The 20575-nt window shown below is 38.4% G+C and overlaps 1 protein-coding gene across 4 annotated transcripts in view; it reads right to left on the reverse strand.

The window, feature by feature from the left end:
- Positions 1-20575, reverse strand: part of BTRC (beta-transducin repeat containing E3 ubiquitin protein ligase) — a 210133-nt gene that overhangs the window by 16614 nt on the left and 172944 nt on the right. For 3 of the 4 annotated variants that reach the window (XM_026446547.1, XM_026446544.2, XM_026446545.2), the window contains 8 exons: positions 16747-16933; positions 11445-11541; positions 10367-10504; positions 9750-9868; positions 7937-8186; positions 7374-7492; positions 6210-6320; positions 4479-4557 (listed from right to left, as the gene is read on the reverse strand). In XM_026446547.1, coding sequence (XP_026302332.1) covers positions 4479-4557; positions 6210-6320; positions 7374-7492; positions 7937-8186; positions 9750-9868; positions 10367-10504; positions 11445-11541; positions 16747-16933 — 1100 coding nt within the window. Of the gene's footprint in view, positions 1-4478; positions 4558-6209; positions 6321-6466; positions 7251-7373; positions 7493-7936; positions 8187-9749; positions 9869-10366; positions 10505-11444; positions 11542-16746; positions 16934-20575 lie in introns of those variants that run through there. The other variant, XM_026446546.1, reaches the window with a different exon arrangement.

Below are 20575 nucleotides of genomic sequence, written 5' to 3' on the forward strand. Positions count from 1 at the left end.
TCAAAATAAAATTATACTGGAATCAAGACAGACAAAAATCAATGGAACAGAACAGATTCCCAAAGTAAGAGTTACACATAATGGTCAATTCATTTTTGACAAAGCTGCAAAAGCATTTCGAAAGGACAGTCCTTTGAATAAATGGCGCTGGAACAACTGGATATTCATGTGTAAAAAAGCCCAACCCTTTGATCTATACCTTGTACCATATGCAGAGATTAACTCAAAATGGATCATAGACGAACATATAAACTGAAAACTATAAAACTTAGAGAAGAAAACACAGGGAAAAATCCTTGTGACTTTGGATTAGTCAAAGGTTTTTTTGAGATACAATAGCAAGTAACATACGCCATAATAGAAAAAGTCAATACAGTGAACTTAAAATTAAGAACTGCTTTTTGAAAGACGCTTTTAAGAAAACAAAGAAACAAATTATGAATGTGAAGAAAATATTTGTGAATGACATCTGATAAAGCATTTGTAACTTAGAACACATAAGAGAATCTCAAAACTCAATAACCACTCAATTAAAAAATGGGAATAGATTTGAACACACTTCACCAAAGTAGACATACAGATGGCAAGAACAGATGTTCAACATTATTAATCATTAGAGATACATGAATTAAACCACAATGAGAATGACTAAACTAAAGACTGTGCTCAGTACTGGCAAGAATGTGGAGTAACTGGAACTCTCATACACTGCTATACTATAATGTAAAATGGTAAACCACAAAAAAATTTTAAACATACACTTATACCATATGACCTAGTCATCTGCTCCTAGGTATTTACCTCAGAGAAATAAAAGCAAAAAGCATACATTCATCCCAAGACTTCTACATAGATGTTTATAGAAACTTTGTTAACAGCCAAAAATGAGAAACAATCAGTGAATGGGTATAATCATACAATAGAATACTACTCAGCAAATTTTCAAAGGAAATGAAATATTGATATACATCAACAACATGGGTGAATCTCAAAAATAATTGTACTTAGAGGCTGGGCATGGTGGCTCATGCCTGTAATCCCAGCATTTTGGGAGACCGAGGTGGGCAGATCACGAAGTCAAGAGATTGAGATCATCTTGGCCAACATGGTGAAACCCCATCTCTACTAAAAAACACAAAAATTAGCTGGGCGTGGTGGCACACACCTGTAGTCCCAGCTACTCGGGAGGCTGAGGCAGGAGAATCGCTTGAACCCAGGAGGCAGAGGTTGCAGTAAGCCGAGATCATACCACGGCACTCCAGCCTGGCGACAGAGTGAGACTCTGTCTCAAAAAAAAAAAAAGTGCTTAATGAAAAGAGACAGGCAAAAAAGTATTTAATATATGATTCCATTTTTATACAACCCCAGAAAATGCAAACTAATCAACAGTGACAGAAAGCAGATCCGTGGTTGCCTGGAGATTGGGGCAGGGGGAGGTGGGATAGGCTCTGATGGAAAAGGAAGGAGGGACTAACCAAGGGGCATAAGCATATCTTCATTATTTGTGGTTTCACTGGTATATACATATGTCAAAATTTATTAACTTGTACACTTTCTTTTTTTTTGAGACAGGGTCTCACTCTGTTGCCCAGGCTGGAGTACACTGGCTCAAGCAATCCTCCCACCTCAGCCTCGCAAGTAGCTGGGAGTACAGGTGCTTGCCACCATATCTGGCTAATTGTTTGTTTAGTTTTTATAGAGATGAGGTCTCAATATGCTGCCTAGGCTGCTCTTTAACTCCTGAGCTCAAGCGATCTGCCTGCCTCAGCCCCAGAAAGGGCTGAGATTACAGGCATGACCCACTATGCCTGTCCAAGTTGTACACTTTCAGTATGTCCATTTATAATAAGTCCGTTATACCTATATAAATCTATTTTAATAAACAACTCAATAAATAAAATGGTTGCAAGATCTGAATGGTCACAAAAGAAGATAAGCATTCACAAAAAGATGTTCAGTATTATTAGCTACAATAGAAAAACAAATTAAGCTAACAATGATATATCGCTACACACCCCCACAAATGGGTCTAATTTAAAAAAAAACTGACAATACCAAGTGCTGACAAGGATATAGAAAAATTGAACTCTTATACATTGTTGGTGAAAATGTAAAATGCTTAAATTAAAAAAAAATTTTTTTAATAAATAAATAAGGATGAGGTATTGCTATGTTGCCCAGATTGGTCTCAATTTGCAAAATCCCACGCCACTTTGGGAAATAGCTTGGCAGTTTCTTTTAAATTTTAGGAATACACTTTCATAAAATCCCGAAATCATACTCCTATATCTACCCAAGATAAGTAAAAACAGTATGGACATAGAAAAGACTATATGGAAATGTTTTCAGTGGCTTTACTAAGAATCAACAAAAACTGGAAACATTCCAAATGTCCTTATATTGGTGAATGAATAAACAAACTGGCTAATTCATACAGTGGAATACTACTCAGCAATAAAAAGCAACAAAATATTTATACATACAACCACATGGATGAATCTCCAGTGAACTTAAAAAAAGCCAAACACAAAAGGCTACATGCTCCATGATTTATCAGATGTTCATGAGACAGCAAACTATAGGGATAAAAATCAGATGAATAGTCGATAACAGTTGCTAGTGGGTAAGGGGAGTAAATTGATATGAAGGGGCATAAAGAACTCTTGAGGATGATGGAAATGTTGTACATGTTGATGTGGTGACGGTTACACAACTGCAAAATTAATAGAAAAATGTCTTAAAGAGTGAATTTTGCTGCATATAAATTGTGCCTAAAAACCAGACTTAGATTAAATGAAAGAAAATACACATTTTAGGCCTGGCACAGGGAGGCAGAAGCAGAAGGATCACTTAGGTTCAGCAGTTTGAGGCTACAGTGAGCTATGTTCATGCCTGTGAATAGCCACTGCACTCTAGCCTGGGCAACTGTGCCCTGCCCCTTGTTGTATTTAAAGCACAGTCATTTTTTAAGAGAGAGGTTCTCTTAAAAAGAAAAACTTTCTTAAAAAGGAAAAGTATACATTTAAAAAGATATGTGTGAAACATGTAGGTAAAGCATGTTTGGTATGGTAAGAATGTGCTTTAAATATCACAATGGGTGGGGCATAGCGGCTCACACTTGTAATCTCAGCACTTTGGGAGGCTAAGGCAGGAGGATCGCTTGAGGCCAGTTGTTTAAGACCAGCCTGGGCAACATAGTGAGACCCTGTCTCCACAAAAATTAAAACGGTGCTGTGGCTAGAGCCTGTAATGCCAGCTATACTTGAGGACTAAGGCAAGAGTACTGCTTCAGTCCAGGAGTTGGAGGTTGCAGTGAGCTATGATTGTGCCACTTCACACATAGCCTGGGTGACAGAGGAAGACCCTGTCTTATACATACACACATAAATCCAACAAGGAAGACAAGAAATATAACCTCTTTCTCTTCTCCAGAGCCAAGAATGCCTAAATGTTGACAGTCAGGATTTAGTACACTGGGTTTCAAATGCTTGCTCTCATCTTTTCTCCAAGTGCTGCAAAAGATTCTGCCCACCCTGTTGCTCCAACTAATTTTCTAATGGAAGTAGTATTTATCAATCCGGGCCCCTAGCTAACAACACGATAAAGAATTTAGTGCTTCTGAAAGTGATATTTCTCCTTCTGAATCACTTTTTTCCCCAAATGTCAAAAGTGGGTATATGGGGAATAAAAAAGACGGGTTCAAGTTGCTGGAGGCACTAGCTCATGAATAGGCTGCAGAACTAAGGGCCTGACCAGGAGGAGTTTATGCAGATTCCCAGAGCACTTTTTTTTTTTTTTTTTAAGATCGCGTTTCACTCTTGTTGCCCAGGCTGGAGTGCAAGCGTGATCTCAGCTCACTGCAACCTCCGCCTCTCAGGTTCAAGCGATTCTCTTGCCTCAGCCTCCCAAGTAGCTGGGATTACAGGCGCCCACCACCATGCTTGGCTAATTTGTTTTTATTTTTAGTAGAGATAGGGTTTCACCATGTTGGTCAAGCTGGTCTTGAACTCCTGACCTCAGGTGATCTATCCGCTTTGACCTCCCAAAGTGCTGGGATAACAGACATGAGCCACCGCACCCAGCCCCCAGGGTACTTTTTGAAGGCACAGGTGTACAGGTCGTCAGATTTTGGACAGGTTCCAATTTGAATAATTATATTCTCTCTCCCTTAGTACCCCCTGCTGTTTCTGGTGGATACAGAATTCTTATTCACTTCCTGCACTAAACTGTTGTATAGAGTTGCTGTGCAGCTGTTAAACAGCTGCCACATTTCTCTCCATATATAGTCTCTAAAGCATTTTTGGATGAAAGGAATTATATAAACATATTTTATTGTCATGTACTGGTTGCCTTACCACTTAGTTGTAGGTTTTGTGAGGTTGTAACTATTAAATTCAAATCCATATTCCACAGCACATCAATATTTAATTTCTTCCCCCACCTGCTCTCCAATGCTCTCTAAACAGCAAGGCTCTTACCACAAGGGTCCGTAGACAGAGTGTCCCTGCAGGAGCACGGGGGTCCAAAGCAGCCACAAGATCCCACACTTTAATTTTTCTAAAGATCAAAAAGGGGACAAAAATGCTAGTTAAAAACAAAAGTAAGAGAACACAGGGAAGAACAGCAGAAATTCATGGCAATAAATATGGATGGTGAGTATAGCTGAAATGTACGTAATTAACCTACAAATGAGAAACAGGCTAGCTTTAACCAAACTGAAGACATTTAATAGTAAAGTTAAACTACACTTTGGGATCAAGAGGAGATCTTGTACATTAGACCTCTTAATGATATTACATAGACCTAGAAATCTACAACTCCGAGGCATCCTCTTCCTGGTCACTTCTAAGAGTGGCCCAGGTCACATGTACTGAGGGACTGGGGTCCATGTAAGAGCAATGGAGTTTATATAAGTAAGCCCTCATCTTTTGATTTAAATAAGTGTAGCTCTTCCAAAAATCTTTTATAGGCCATGTTTCCTCAAGGTACATAACAGACAAATTCCAAGACAGGTGGGTACAGATCAAAGCCAGGGCAATAAGAAAATATTGTCTTGACCAAGCTGGAACATGTCACCACACTCTGAACAATTTCCCAAGGTTGTAACAGTGATGGCTGACCCAAAGCAGAAGAAGTGAGCAGGTTCTTGCTGCTTGCATTGGCTAATTAATGTATCAGTATAGTTAGCTCATGAACTAAAATAATGTTGTTAGTTTCTGATATTTAAAAAGTTGCCAATATTTGAACTGTAGCCTTTTACCCTTCACCCCCAAAATCAGGCAGTTTGACAAAAAGAAACGATAAGGAGTCCTTCGTAAGTGAATAACTTTTTTTTTTTTTTGAGACGGAGTCTTGCTCTATCGCCCAGGCTGGAGTGCAGTGGTGCAATCTTGGCTCACTGCAACGTCTGCCTCCCTGGTTCAAGCAATTCTCCTGCCTCAGTCTCCTGAGTAGCTGAGATTACAGGCGCCCGCAACCACACTTGGCTAATTTTTGTACTTTTAGTAGAGACTGGGTTTTGCCATGTTGGCCAGGCTGATCTTGAACTCCTGACCTCAAGTGATCCGCCTGTCTCGGTCTCCCAAAGTGTTGGGATTACATGCACAAGCCACTGTGCCCAGCATATTTTTGTTTGAATTTACTCTGTGTTTAGGATTGGTGGACGTGGGGTCCATTCACAACATTAATGGATTCCATAACCACTAGAAATTAGAAGAAAATAAAGATGACTAAACTCATAAATGAAATGCTAGGATGACAAGTGATGACAAGAGAACTGTACTTTTAAAAATTACTAAAAGAGTTTAAAAAATCCAAGAGATCAAAATTCGAGATCTTACCACACTAAGTCCCCAAATACTGCCCTCTAGTGTTTCTGTTTTGTTAACAGGTTACCATTTTACATGGGTAGCCTGTTAACACTGCGTTTTTCTTGTTTTGCTTTACAGGGCAAAACAGTCAAATACATAACCAAATAACCAAAATATGAATGACAACCATGTGCAGACAAGTATAATAAAATGATTGGAAAGAATATTTCAGGACACTAAACCAAGGAGAGGTAAATATACAGATTAAAGAAATATGGTATCACTTTGTGTAAAATCTATAAGCTTTTAGAAACAAGAAATGGTAATGTTTAACACCATAAACATAAGGAAGGATTAAGATGTAGATTTTCTCTTTTTACACTCTGTTAGCACACTCACCCATCATAGGCCCCACTGACTATCCTCTTGTTATCAAATCGAATACAACGCACTAATTCCTCATGGCCTTCTAACACTCGTAAACATGCACCACATTCTATGTCCCATAATCTGGAAGAGAAAATTGAGTCAAGTGAATTTTCACGTATTCTTTTCTAAGCCTGAAATGTTATAATACACTTTATATGCCTTCTAAAAATTCACAAAATAAAATCAATCACCACTCACACAGATATGTACTGCTTTCAATGTAATTTATTTCCTTTCTGCTATATAACTCACGCAGAAAAATGTAGGTTTAAGTTCAAACATAAAATGTATTTTCAAAGCACAGTGCTTTATATAATTCTGTAAACAGGTTCTTCCAGGCATAAAAACGAATTCAATGCACACAGTTGCCTGAGACTAAGAAAGTAGTTTCCTGAAGTCATCAAACTGAATGAGATACAGATTATCAGTGATGTCCTGTTCTCACAAAGCACCTCCCCCTCTGCCATGGTGGACATTTCTTTCACCACTGTCCAGGACAGTTCTTCTCAGAGAATGGAAATGCAAATCTCAAAAACTTTTGTGTATTAATTTAAAACACTGTATGTTTTCAGAGCAATTCAAGTGATTTCTAGGAATAATTTCCTTAGATATAACAAACAGTAGCTCTATCTGTTGTTTTTTTAATGGCCTTTTTATCCTTTTAGTACTTCACTGAAGGGTGATGATGGATAAATCTTCCAAATTCTAATCATGTCTATGTCATTCGTCTTTGTGAAGGGAAAACCCCAAAAAGGGCTTCCAACTGTGAAACCTTCATAATTTCAAATACAGGTAACTCTCTGGCCAATTATGTAATGCTAAGACAAAAATTACATAATTTCTAGTAAGGAAACAAATCTTTTCATTTCTTGAAAACAATGGCAAAGAAAAGGCTTTTAGCTGTTTATTGGCACTTTTCAACTGTAGACAGGAGAAATTTAAAAAGAAGGCCAACAAAAGGCTTTGCTGTGCTGCTTCTCTGCTTGGGGCAAACTTCTAACCTGTAAGAAGCTACAGAAAGGAAACACAGTTGATTATAAACATAACAAAATTACAGACTTGTATGATCTGTGCATTAGTAATGAATGGGAGCATAATATCGATCCCTTATGATACAAGGTACTAGGTGCTCACCTGATAGTGTTGTCAGATGAGCCACTTACTACCAGCCTGTCCCTGTACTGCAAACAGGCAATGCCTCGTTTGTGTCCATTTAAGGTCCTTACAAATTCACAAGTACTTGTGTTCCATACCTGAAAAAGAAAATGGCATTGAGCAGTTGATTTGGTGCTTTTACTGGTAAAATCTATGGCAACTGGAGTCTTAGGGAAGCAGAAAACAGGACTGAACCATTAGAGGGAAGTCAACTTCTCAAACAAATAAAACAAAGGACAATTTAAATTCATGGTAACAGAGGCTAATTTGCAGTTGGCTGTTGTCACATAAGAATTCTTCAAATTGATTTACTCTTCTAGGGTTAGTCTCTTCTCACACTCACGATTATTTATAGGAATAAAATACCTCGGCCAAATTGTCACACAACGTCTTACTTATTACCTTTTCACTTGTAGAATAGTCTCTGAATTAAATATTACATTTTTCTGCACCAATGTTTAAATATGAAATTGCCCTTGATCAAATTTTCATATGAATTCCCCCATTCTAAGTTGGAAACTTACTGAAAAATGCCTTATTACCTTTATAGTTCTATCCCCAGATGCAGAAACGATGTACTTGTCATCAAAGTCTACAACATTGACAGCAGCTCGGTGTCCGACCAGCACCCTCCGGAGGGTAATGTCAGTTGGGGAGGCCATATCCCATACAGCAATGGAACGATCTTTGGAGCAGGTCACCATCATGCCATTATTGAAACGCAAGTGCAGAACTGCTTCACAATGGTGAATCAACGTGTTTAGCATTTCACCTGTATTTACATCCCACACTCTGGAAGCGACAGATGAGATTTAGATGGTACTCAAGCTACAATCTGTTAACCTATATTTGACCATCATGCGCCTTTCCACCCCTTATATTTAGAGAGAGTGCCAGACCGGGAGAGTGGGGGAAGGAAGGGAATGGGATGCTGCCAGTGTGTCCTTAAGACATACTGCTTGAAATATGGGCAAGTTGTGGAGGGCAAGGATGAGGTGGCAGCCACTGTTACCTAATAATTTGGCCCAGACTGTAAAACTTCTGACATTCAATTGGATACCATTAGTAAGATACATTTTAAATGGGGAATCTGATTAATAACAGTAGCATTAGTGCCCATCCCAATGATAGCCCTCAGGAGCCAGAAATGACACAGGCTAAGATGCTTCTGTCACATACTTAGTAATGTGAATTTGAGTTTGATTACCCTGGATCTCAGGTTTTATCATAAAGGTCAAAGGCCAAGATAACCACGACTCTAATTCTAAGCCCCCATTTCTGTGTTTTGAAGTAGGCAGAGGTTTAAAACAGCCCCTGCATTGTAAATATGGGCTTCACAGCAGAGTGTGGGGTCCTGGGATAGCTTGAGAATTTTGTGTGATGATATATTTTGATTATTCTATTTTTGTTTATTTACTTTGGGTTTTATAACATGTTATTTCCTTTTTCCAGTTTAGCCCCCTTTTATAGAATATCATTTTTTCTTTATAAATGATGTTAGCATCTACAGTGTTTCAGATTCTGCGGGGCACTCGCTCCACAAGCACCAATAAATGTTAAATGTCAGTAACTACAAGGACGAGTTTGCTATGCCTTTAAGTCAAAAGACAAAAAACAGGAACAGTCTTTTCTATTCACACAGGATAACTTGGAAAGGTAAACATTTAACTTCAGAGTATCTAACAATGCAGTTAACTGCTTTTTTCCTAGGTCTATTTTTTTTAAGTTACTTTTGATGCATTATGTTTGCTAAATCCTTTAGCTTAAGGCAAAATTCCTAACAGAGGTTCCCAGCAGTGCTGCTGGTACCCAGAACTCAAGCTATCCCAGACTCCAGCAGTATAATGGCTATGTCATGAAATCACTAATGCCTCTGGAAATTGAGGGCCCCTCCCTGAGTGAAGCTCGCAATTAAAAACTGCAGGGATGGCAGGGGAGGGGCTGGCAAAGAGAGCACAGCTCACCTGTACATGTTTCAAAGGAGATAATACAGACCTGCACTACAGTTACAACTACCTGAAAGGAAGGCTTCATTGCATTCATGTCATTCCCTCGTGAGATGGCTTTTGTAAGGAATGCAAAGTTTACCATAAGGGTAAGAAAAGTTTCTGTAATAGATGATCCTCCAAATTAATACAGAATGTGTAGTTTCTTAAATGTGCGAAAATGTAAACTTACCTCAAGCATTCCTAAATCAAGTTTTCTAGTTCTAGACTGACAGAAATGATGGGGACCTGGTGGTTTATTCTTCTTTAGTTTCAGAACTGTGCCGATATATACAAAATTACTATCTATGACAAAGAACAGAGTAGAGCTGATGTTTCAGAGTTCAAAAGAGCATTTGAAATTTTCTACCTGACCGTGGAATCCGATGATCCAGTTATGATCACTCTCTCATCATACTGGAGACAGAGGACAGAACCCGTATGGCCTGTGAGAATTCGCTTGCATTCCAATGTGTTTTTATCCCAGATCTAGGATGGCAAATAAGATCCTTTTGATCAATGTGATGATAGGATGCTGTGGAGACTTGTTGGTCCTATTATGTGTTTGATCCCCCAAAATAATCAAAGCCCAGAGTAGTGTGGAAAGCATTCTTCCCTATAGGTATAGCTAAACGCACACACATACACCCACATATACATATATATAGCTTCAGTACTACGCAAACTTTTATCCTTTTCATTAAGGAACAGGGTAGTCTATAATTATGTGAAGGCCAAAAGAGTAATAACCCATTCAGTGCATTTCAAGAAGAGAATTTAACCCTAGGACCACCCATTTGTATAGTATTCTGGGGGGAAGCAGATGTCTGTCCTTGAAGGAAATGATTTTGGCTTTGGAACTGGAAACAATCTAAAATCTTCACTTACTTTCTAGAAATAATGCTTAGAGTTTATGCTTTGGACTGTGCTATGAATGTGGTCAGCCTCGCTCCCTCCACTACCTTCCTACAACTGAACAGACCTCACCTTGATTGTGTTGTCTCGAAGGCCGCTTACTATTTTCTGATCATCATACTGTAAACAGTAAACTCCTTTGCTTGTTTCACTTCGGCAGTGAATTCTCTGTAAACTATGTCTTCCACATCTCCAGTTAGATTCTATTGTCTGAGAAGAAGGAATGGGAAAGTGGCAGTGTTAGGAAACGCCTAGAATCAAACTCTTTTTGGGCTTTAATGACAATCAAAGGCTCAATGCTTTACTCTATGGGATATACACAACTTAGGGAAAACTTAAAAATGTCTTTAAAAGGCTACTATCTACATTTATAAAATATTTTCCCTTTTGCAAGGTAATTAAAGTTTGTTTCCTAGAACTCCCCTGCCTATAATTTGTTCAATTAAATAATAAATCTGGTGGGAAGAGACTACTCATCAAGAGGAGAAAAGCTAAGAACTATGTGAGGTTATACACTCAGTGCTCTTACATATGTGATGGCCATTGCTACTGATGAACTTCTATGGAGGTTCAATTCAGAAGATATTTGAGGACAAGTTTACCAGTCACACTGCTATTGTATGAAGGGATCAATCTCTTTATCTCTCTCATCTACGTATCTATTAGTAAACAATTTTTTAAAGCTTTAAAATTTTGCCTAGCAATTTATTTTACCTACCCTACTTGCCTGTAAAGAGACTGATTTTCTTTTCCTTTTTTTTTTTGATGGAGTCTCACTCTGTCATTCAGGCTGGAGTGCAGTGGCACGATCTTGGCTCACTGCAACTCGTGCCTCCCAGGTTCAAGCAATTCTTCTACCTTAGGCTCCTGAGTAGCTGGAATTACAGGCGTGTGCCACCATGCCTGGCTAATTTTTATATTTTTAGTAGAGAAAGGGGTCTCACCATGTTAGCCAGGCTGGTCTCAAACTCCTGACCTCAGCCTCCAAAAGTGCTGGGATTACAGGCGTGAGCCACCACAGCCAGCTAAGAGATTGATTTGCAACTCAAGTCAATAAACCTTAATGGGCTTGCTGTAACCATATTGTGACGGAAGAATGCTGATAATTCTGTGCCACTGGGTAAATACCCCAAAATACATAGATTCTTACCTCAATGTCTTGTATAATTTTAGGATAAAGTGCTCTATAAAAAGAGTTGGGAGGAGCATTCCCGTCAGGAGGTTTGTTTTTGAATAAATACTGTCCCCTAAAAAAATAACAAATATTTCCCAATGAAAATCATGACATTATATATTTATATACATATATATTTTGAGACAGTCTTGCTCTGTTGCCCAGGCTGGAGTGCAGCGCCGTGAGCTGGCTCACTGCAACCTCCTCCTCCTGGGTTCAAGTGATTCTCCTGCCTCAGCCTCCTGAGCAGCTGCGATTACAGGCATCTGCCACCACGCCGGCTAATTTTTGTATTTTAGTAGAGATGGGGTTTCACCATGTTGGTCAGGCTGGTCTCAAACTCCTGGCCTCAAATGACCTGCCTGCTCAGCCTTCCAAAGTGCTGGAATTACAGGCGTGAAACATCACACCCGGCTGACATTATATATTTATAAGGAGCTTCATATATTTTCAAAGTGTTTTCACAGTTACCATTTCATATACTCTCCATAGCTGCCTAGGGAGGAGCAAAGGTAAGCCTGATTTCAGGAGTCCCATGTCAAACAGCAACCTTTTGGGCTCTAAGGAATCTGACCAACACTGATTTGCTTTTGGGTAAAACATGATTATTTCCAGTGTAGAACATCGGAGTACCAAGCCTTTGGGAATATTATAATATCAGTAAACAAATGCAATATGTATAATCAGAATTCATCTATTGGTCTATTAAGACTACTGCTTAGATTCACTGGCCTCATCTTTTGGAAATTTTGTTAGTAATGGTAAGTATTACCTTTGAACTAGCACACACCCTATAATTTTTTTTTTTTTTTCTTTTACTGTGTAGTGGTCCCCAGTATTGTAAACAGCAGCAATGCCTCTGGCATGGAGATCACTTTTTCTAGGTCTTTATTTGTGTGGGTAAGGTGGTTGCTCAGTCATCCAGGCTGCTGCTAATCAGTGCAACTATGCTTTGAAAGGAGCAATTCAGTTCATTTCAACAGAAAACAAAAGGATCACAGGTGTGTCCAGCAGCAGCTAGGGAAGAAGAAAAAAAGAAATGCCTAAGAGCATTGTGCTATCAAGTCTAAGGCATGAAACTGACTTTCACAGGTATGTTCCTGGCTGTGTATATACATACATGTACTTAACCGCCTTCCCTGATTCCAGTGAGCAACATTTGTTAGTATCTCCTTCCTTATGACAGCACATCTCTGGAATACTTGTATCCCAAGCTAGATCTTTGCTACAAAAAAAAAAAATCAGTAAATGGCAATCACTTCCTGCTGGGTAAAAAATTTAATTCCTCATCCTGAAGTTAAGAACCCACCAAACACGGTGTGGAAGCTAGTAAACCCCACTATGGGTGTACTAACTGCTGTTCTCACTGGCACTGTGCCTTGCAAAGTGGAGATAGACAGAAATGCCTCTGAGTGTAATCCTGGCACCAGAGAAATCATGTTTTCTCTGGGCCAGTCATCCACTCCTCCCTCTATAGCTCCATTACAATATAATTAATTGTTTGGTGTCTCCAGGAGTGCTTCTCCCCTGCCCTCTCCCTATTATACACCTTGAAAATTAGTTGACAAAATTTCCTATCAGGAAGGTAGCTGCCTCTAACTTCTGTGTTAATACAGAAAAGAAAATCTGAAAAAGATAAGTGAAAATAATACTTACAAAGATGGGGATTAATGAAACATGATACACCAGCATAAACAAAAGGGGAAACAAGATGTGTTATGAAGGAATTCCGGATTAATGGTACATTTCTCTGTACAATATTATTCTACAACCACTTTGCAGGCAAATAACAGATTTTGAATGTGAAGATTTTAAGTCTGATTCCTCAGCCCACCCACATTCTTAACTACTTGTTTCTCAATGCCCACCATTCCTGAGATTACTGTCTTCTTTTAATCTCTAGCACTCCAAGACTTTCTTCCTATGCAATGATACTATCTCTACATTCTAAGGAAAGAGAACCCATACAAGCTTCTGATCTTGTTTTCCACCTCACTGCATTTACTATGTCTTGGTAAAGTACCTGAATTTCTTCAGATCAAAGTGCTACAGAAAGGGGTGGCCAGGTATTGAAAACTGGCTTCTGTCTTTATGTTTTAAGTCAAAACCTTTTATGATGGAAGATCTCTGACAACAGGGACTACTTCTACGTGAAATGCCTAGTACCTACGAGAATGTGAGTACATGATAAATGTTAAATATTAAATTCAGACTGTTATCATAAAATGTGATCTGCTGATTAAGAAAATTGACTTTTCCCAAGTGGTCTTTTATTATACTTTTAAGAGTTACCATTACTGAGCAGAGAGCATATTCAGTATTATTCAAAAGAGAAAACTACAGAGTTCATGTCCCAGGGGAAGGCTGTCAAATCCATCTAGACATAAAATACAACATCAAAGACCAAGTTAAAACTTAAGAGATACAAAGCTTTATTAGAAAACTGTATTTACTTACTATTTTTGGTTAGTAGAAATGGAAGAACCTTTCAAAGCTAGCATATGGGGAAAGGTATAACACAGAAAGACTTTATTGACATATCAGGCTTGGTAAGACAAATTGAAAGAAGCAAATAAGAAACTGATGGAGTAAAATTTTTTTTAAAAAAGGGAGGACAACTGACACAGGAATAAAGGCAACATGTAAAAATAGAAGCAGCAACAAGAAAGTCAAGGGAATATTGGAGGAAGTCGACATGGGATATATAAATACTTGGAATTTCATGGGGTGTATCATGGGATTAAGAGGATAAATGTGCCCAAAGACAAGGGGATATAGTCAGAACTCTGAAGGATACTCAAAAGAGCGGGAATGGGTTTCTGTGGATAAAGAGATAGGGGGAAAAGGTGGTAATTTGTGCTAGATCCTGGGTTATTTCACCTACCCTTTACAAAGGCTCAAAAGCCATCTTCTCAATGATCATTTTTTCTTTGTAACTAACATAACAGATCTTGCCATTTAGTGCCAATCCCAAGCAAACCTGTGGAGCCTTCTACCTTTGGCATTTTCATATCCATCTGCCAAGAACTGCCTACTTACTTCTTGATTTTTCTGCCTTCAAAAAAGGACTCAGCAAACTCCCAATGTCTGATGAAGGTTTACTGTCATTTACAGTCCAAATGGGAACACAATGTATTTTAACAGGGAACAGAACCTTTATAGCTAAAGGAATGAATCCCCTTAATTGAAATTTCAGGAGTTATTTGGAGAAGACATTTTTTTTTCCTGAGGGACAGAGAAATCTTCTCAGCTGCCCTAAAATTCACCCATGTAAACAGTTGCCTGCTGTATCCCCAAGGCTGGTCCCAGCACTCAGCAAAATGATGAACCCTGAATACCATATAACTCTATTTTTATTTGCTTTGTTGTACTATTAAAGAGTTTATTTCCAAAGTATGAAGTAGGTTATGAAAGATTGTTATTTTTCTATGTAGTGAAATAAGTGAGAATTAAAAAACATATTTGAGAAGTAGTAATGTGTGTGTGTGTGTGTGAGAGAGAGAGAGAGAGAGAGAGAGAGACAGAGAAAGAGACAGGGTCTTGCTCTGTTGCCCAGGCTGGAGTACAGTGGCATGATCATAGCTCACTGCAGCCTCAACTTCCCAGGCTGATGCCACCCTCCCGCCTCTGCCTCCTGAGTAGCTGGGATTACAGGCATGCGCCACCAGGCCCAGCTAATTTTTTTATTTTTTTGTAGAGATGAGGTCTCACTATGTTGCCCAGCCTGGTCTCAAACTCCTGGGCTCAAACAATCCTCTTGCCTTGGCCTCCAAAACTGTTGGGATTACAGGCGTGTAATCCACCCTGCCTGGCCAACAATATTCTTTGCTACATAGCCTAAAAATTGCCTAGTGTTGTTGTTCCTTTAATTCAATTTGAGAGAAAAATTAAACAGTCTTCCTAACAGCCAGAATGATAAAAACCTCTGAAGCATTTGGTATAATATAGGTCACTGTATTTACTATGTGTTAATACATTTCAAAGACAGAAAAAAAGAAAGAGAGCCAAATATATTTAATGAAAATTCGAAGGAAAGCTGGACCATGAATATTTATATTTTACAAATGTTCTCTATTTTTACCTGTTTTCCTCTTTATGATCCAAGATAAACAACTGATAAAATTAATTTGGAAGGACACCACTAAGCACACACATGCCTATTATAATGTTTTCTGTCAATGAGAATATTTAATGTCACCTTTATTACTACGTAGCTTTCCTATAGTGACATTCTGGAGACATACTCTGAGAGAAAATTATTTAAGGAAAGATATCTTTCAGAAGTTCTAATGAAATGGCACTGTTAAGAGAACAACAAAAAAAGTAGTGAGGTCTCTTAGACTGCTAACTATATGATGCTTTGGGGAATTCGGAATTAAGTCAGAAAATCTTGAAAAACAGAAGTCTTAAGAAGAAACAATTATTTATACTGAATTTCATTTTCACTTTTTCTGATGGCTAGAGTTCTTATTCCACTTGGGCATAAAAAATAATTTTTGATTACAAAGGTGACAAAACACTAGACGCATAAGATAAAGGCAAGAAATTTTCTGAAAGAAAAGAAAATAATTTGTCTTGGATTATTTTAGGGGAAAGCTATACTGGATGGTTTCTATGTGATTCAAAGTCATCTACTTTATTTTGGCTCATAAATTGCCCATCAGTCCTTTTGGAGGATACCAACTTTTTTTTTTTTTTTGAGACAAAGTCACGCTCTGTCACCTAGGCTGGAGTGTAATGGCTCAATCTCCACTCACTGCAATGTCCACCGCCTGGGTTCATGCAATTCTCCTGCTTCAGCCTCTAGAGTAGCTGGGATTACAGGTGCATGCCACCACACTCGGCTACATTTTGAATCTTTAGTAGAGACGGGGTTTCGCCATGTTGGCCAGGCTGGTCTCAAACTCCTGGCCTCAAGTGATCTGCCCACCTTGGCCTCCCTAAGTGCTGGGATTACAGGCATGAACCACTGTACCCAGCCACAGGATACCAACTTCTGCCCAGATAACAGAATGCTTTAAACAGGAGGGCTGGTAAACTTTCCATTATTTTTTGCAAAGCAGTATTAATACAATATCATGTCATTCTGTGAGTGACAGGTAAGAAGAAAAACTGCTGAGTACATGAACACTTGTTCTCTGTTACATTTTAAGCTGCAAATCAACAAAATCACCATATTAAATGAGAAGTGGTCTCACTAGCTCCCCAAAAATCTTTCAGTGACTGTGAATGGCCAGGTCCTAAAGCTGTGTAATAGTAAGAAAAGTTAAAGGCTCACCACCCTCTTCGTTCTGCCAGGCCTCTCCACAGAGAATCTGTCCTGACCATTCTCTCGATGAGCTTCTTCCATAGCATGCCATCAGAGGTCACTCGGTACCATTCCTTGCATACAAGTTCAGCAGCACATAGTGATTTGGCATCCAGGTATGACAGAATGTTTTCAGCAATATGATCCAAACCCCGAGCTTTCAGTAGGGTGAGGAGGCAAAGAAAAAGAACACAGAGGGTGGTGAATGATTTTTTACAAAAGGTCCTTTAAAACAGAACAGCATTTGTTTTGCTATGAAGGCACATCATTGTCCCTAGTGTGGTCCGGTTTCTTTTTCAAACAGAGGCTTGGGTAAAATGAGTGTCAATAATTTTTCCATAAGGTTACAGAAATGAACAGTATTTTCCATCTTCCTTTAGATAAGGAAGTTAAAGTTAACAACCAGCAACCCCCCCAAGACATTAAAAATAAAAAGGATTCCAGAAAACAATTCACATCTATCTATATGGATTTCAGCACTAGGGGATGTTCTATGGATGGCATCTCAAACTCTATGATTCAGACCCCCCCAAATCTCTATATTAGGTCCATTTCTCATTCTGTTTCTATTACTGCTGCAGTTCCAAAGCTGTTCGGTTAAAGAAATATCCTTTAAATGTACTGGGGGAGAGGCACTAAGTCAGAATGTGCTGGGTTATAGAATTTTGGGCATGCAGAAAGGAGAGAAGGAAATACAGAATGGCATGGAAATATCCCAAGAGAAAGACAGAGATGTATGTTTAAGTTCAAGAATGAGTTTAATTTCAGATAAAAAACAACAACAACAACAACTATATTTGAGAGTAGCTGCTGCTATAAAAACCTAAATGACAGTTGGGCAAAAATGAAAAAAATTCCAGACCAAAAGATAACTTGGTTAGCATTTCAGAGAATATTTTGTAGGAGGTGCAGAGAAAAACAGTGGAGAATAGATCCTGGGGCGTATAAACCAGAAGGGCTTCCCAATTAAAGTTCTCCAACACCCAAATCTGTATTGAGGTCTCAGAAGAAAGATCCTATAAAATAGGATGAACTCACTAAAAAAACTTCTTTTGCCTGCTGTTCTACATTCACAATTGAGATAAAAACATTCAAAGTTATTTCTGTTTACAAAGTACATATCAGATGTTTTCTATAGACTTAAATAGTTCAGAAGAATTCCTTCATACTCTTACTCCCGTAGGCACAAACTTAACAAGAAAGAGAACATGGCATTTCATTTTGGGCCTTTCCCCTGAATCATATCATATAAAGATAGTATGGATATCAGTCACACTTTTCAGCAGACTTGAAAAAGAAAGCATTAAACGGATTTTGTTCGGCTGGCATCGCCATGTTCGTATTTAAGCATAAGCAGATGGAGACGTGCATTACCCAATTCTTATTAAAGGAACATGAACAAAAGCCAATTAAAGGTATAATAACTAGTTTTTCATGTAAAATACAGTAATGGTATGATTTATATTAAAACTTTCTACACCATCAGAAATTTCCAAAATGCTGCCCTGTGTTTTTAATGGGTGCCATCAAATTGCTCCTGATCATTTCACGTACCTTTAATAAGTCTTTGGAAGTAATTTCACCTAACACTCCAAACAATCCCATTACATTAATGGACTACAGGCACTTTTTGAAGTAGTTTGGTTTACTAAACATAGCCAGATGATATAGGTTTGTAAGTTTAAATGGCCATAAAGCATTAGATTGATGATTTAATACCTCATAGAGTGGTCAGCGGACACACACCAGGGATCAATATTAGGTAAAGGATACACAGGTCTAATCAACTCCTGTTCAATTCTTAGTGGTATAAGCTTGAGATAGTAACATGTCTCAGTGATTGGGGAGAACAAAGTAATGAGGTACACACAGATTGTACAAAGAAAACTGTTTGCCTATGGCTAAAACAAAATCCAATGAGTAAAGAGGGGGCAAAAATCTATTCTATTTAACAAAAGATATAGGTAAAATTCAGTTTTTACAGGGGTTATTCCTAAGATATAAATAGGTATTTCTTTTGTTTTAAACAGCAACTTAAATTCCTAGTTCAGAAAAACAAAAATTTTAAAAAGGTATAATTAGCAAATATAAAACAAAGTAGTATTAATAGTTGGGAGGCTATGAGCTGGTATATTTTTATCAGGGGATAGTTTGGCACCATGTATTAAAAGCCTTTAAAAATGTTCATATTCCTTAATATATAGCGATTCCATGTCTGTATTTTTTTCCGTAGGATTCCCACAAGATTAATGTATAAAAATTCATCATCATATGGCTTATAATAGGAAAAAATTTTGAAACTACCTAAATGTTCAATAAAGGGGTTAAATAATATGTGCTTCAACCATTGTAAAGAATATTATGCAACAACTGAAAAGTATGTTTTAAGAGAACACACATTCAGAAAAATACATGAAGAGAATGTGTTCAGAAAAAATGGTCACAGAACATTTATGATCAAAGCTTTATAGGAAAATAAAAACACATACCTAGACAAAACAGAAAGGCTACCTGCCAAAATATTAATAATATAGCAAATCACTAGTTCTTTCTGAATGCTGGGGTTCTAGGAAATGTTTTTAAATATTTTCTAAGTTTCCTGTAATTTCTATAACTGGAAAACAACAACACCCCCTCCCCTAACAAGATATGATATTTAAGATAAGATTCATTCAAGTTGGTATGATTTTTTCCTCTTAAACTTTGAATACACAAGAATCTTATTTTCCTGACATAGCATTCCCCCCAAACACTGACACCTTGGAAGTGTTCTAGGTGTCAGTATTTGGGGGGAATGCTATGTCAGGAAAATAAGCCCTTCAAAAAATAAGCATTCAGAAAAACCACAGCACCCTCCAAAAAAAGGATTTTACATATCATTTTATATTTATTTATTTAACACCACAACGAGGCTTATGAGATATCCTTCTTTCTAAAAACTTCAATTAAAAATGTTTCTTATTCATCTGTAGAATTTCAATATTCTGTTGATATATTCTCATAGAAATACAAATCCAAGTACATAAACATATCTTGAAACTAAGACATATTATAAAAGACACATCTTACACTAGGTAACACCTCAGAAAAGATTTTATCTGGACCTATGTATGGGTAAAAATAGGTTGAATAGAAGGGCATGAGTAAGAAGATAGGATAAAAGGAGTCTCGGCTGGGCGCGGTGGCTCATGCCTGTAATCCCAGCACTTTGGGAGGCCGAGGCGGGTGAATCATTGGAGGTCAAGAGTTCAAGATCAGCCTGGTCAATATGGTGAAACCCCGCCTCCAATAAAAATATAAAAATTAGCCAGGCATGGTGTCAGGTGCCTGTAGTCCCAGCTACTCGGGAGGCTGAGGCAGGAGTATTGCTTGAACCTGGGAGGCAGAGGTTGCAATGAGCCGAGATCAAGCCACTGCACTCTCCAGCCTGGGTGACAAAGTGAGACTCTGCCTCAAAAAAAAAAAAAAAAAAAAAAAAAAAAAAGAGTCTTTATTTCTAGAGTTTGTTTTTTTAAAAGCTTTATACCGGGCGAGTGCAGTGGCTCATGCCTGTAATCCTAGCACTTTGGGAGGCCGAGGTGGGACGATCACAAGGTCAGGAGATGGAGATCATCCTGGCTAACATGGTGAAACCCCGTCTCTACTAAAAACACAAAAAATTAGCCGGGCGTGGTGGCGGGCACCTCTAGTCCTAGCTACTCAGGAGACTGAGGCAGGAGAATGGTGTGAACCCGGGAGGCGGAGCTTGCAGTGAGCTGAGATCACACCACCGCACTCCAGCCTGGGCGACAGGGCAAGA

Source organism: Piliocolobus tephrosceles, chromosome 9 (assembly GCF_002776525.5).
Source record: "Piliocolobus tephrosceles isolate RC106 chromosome 9, ASM277652v3, whole genome shotgun sequence".
NCBI lineage: Eukaryota > Metazoa > Chordata > Mammalia > Primates > Cercopithecidae > Piliocolobus > Piliocolobus tephrosceles.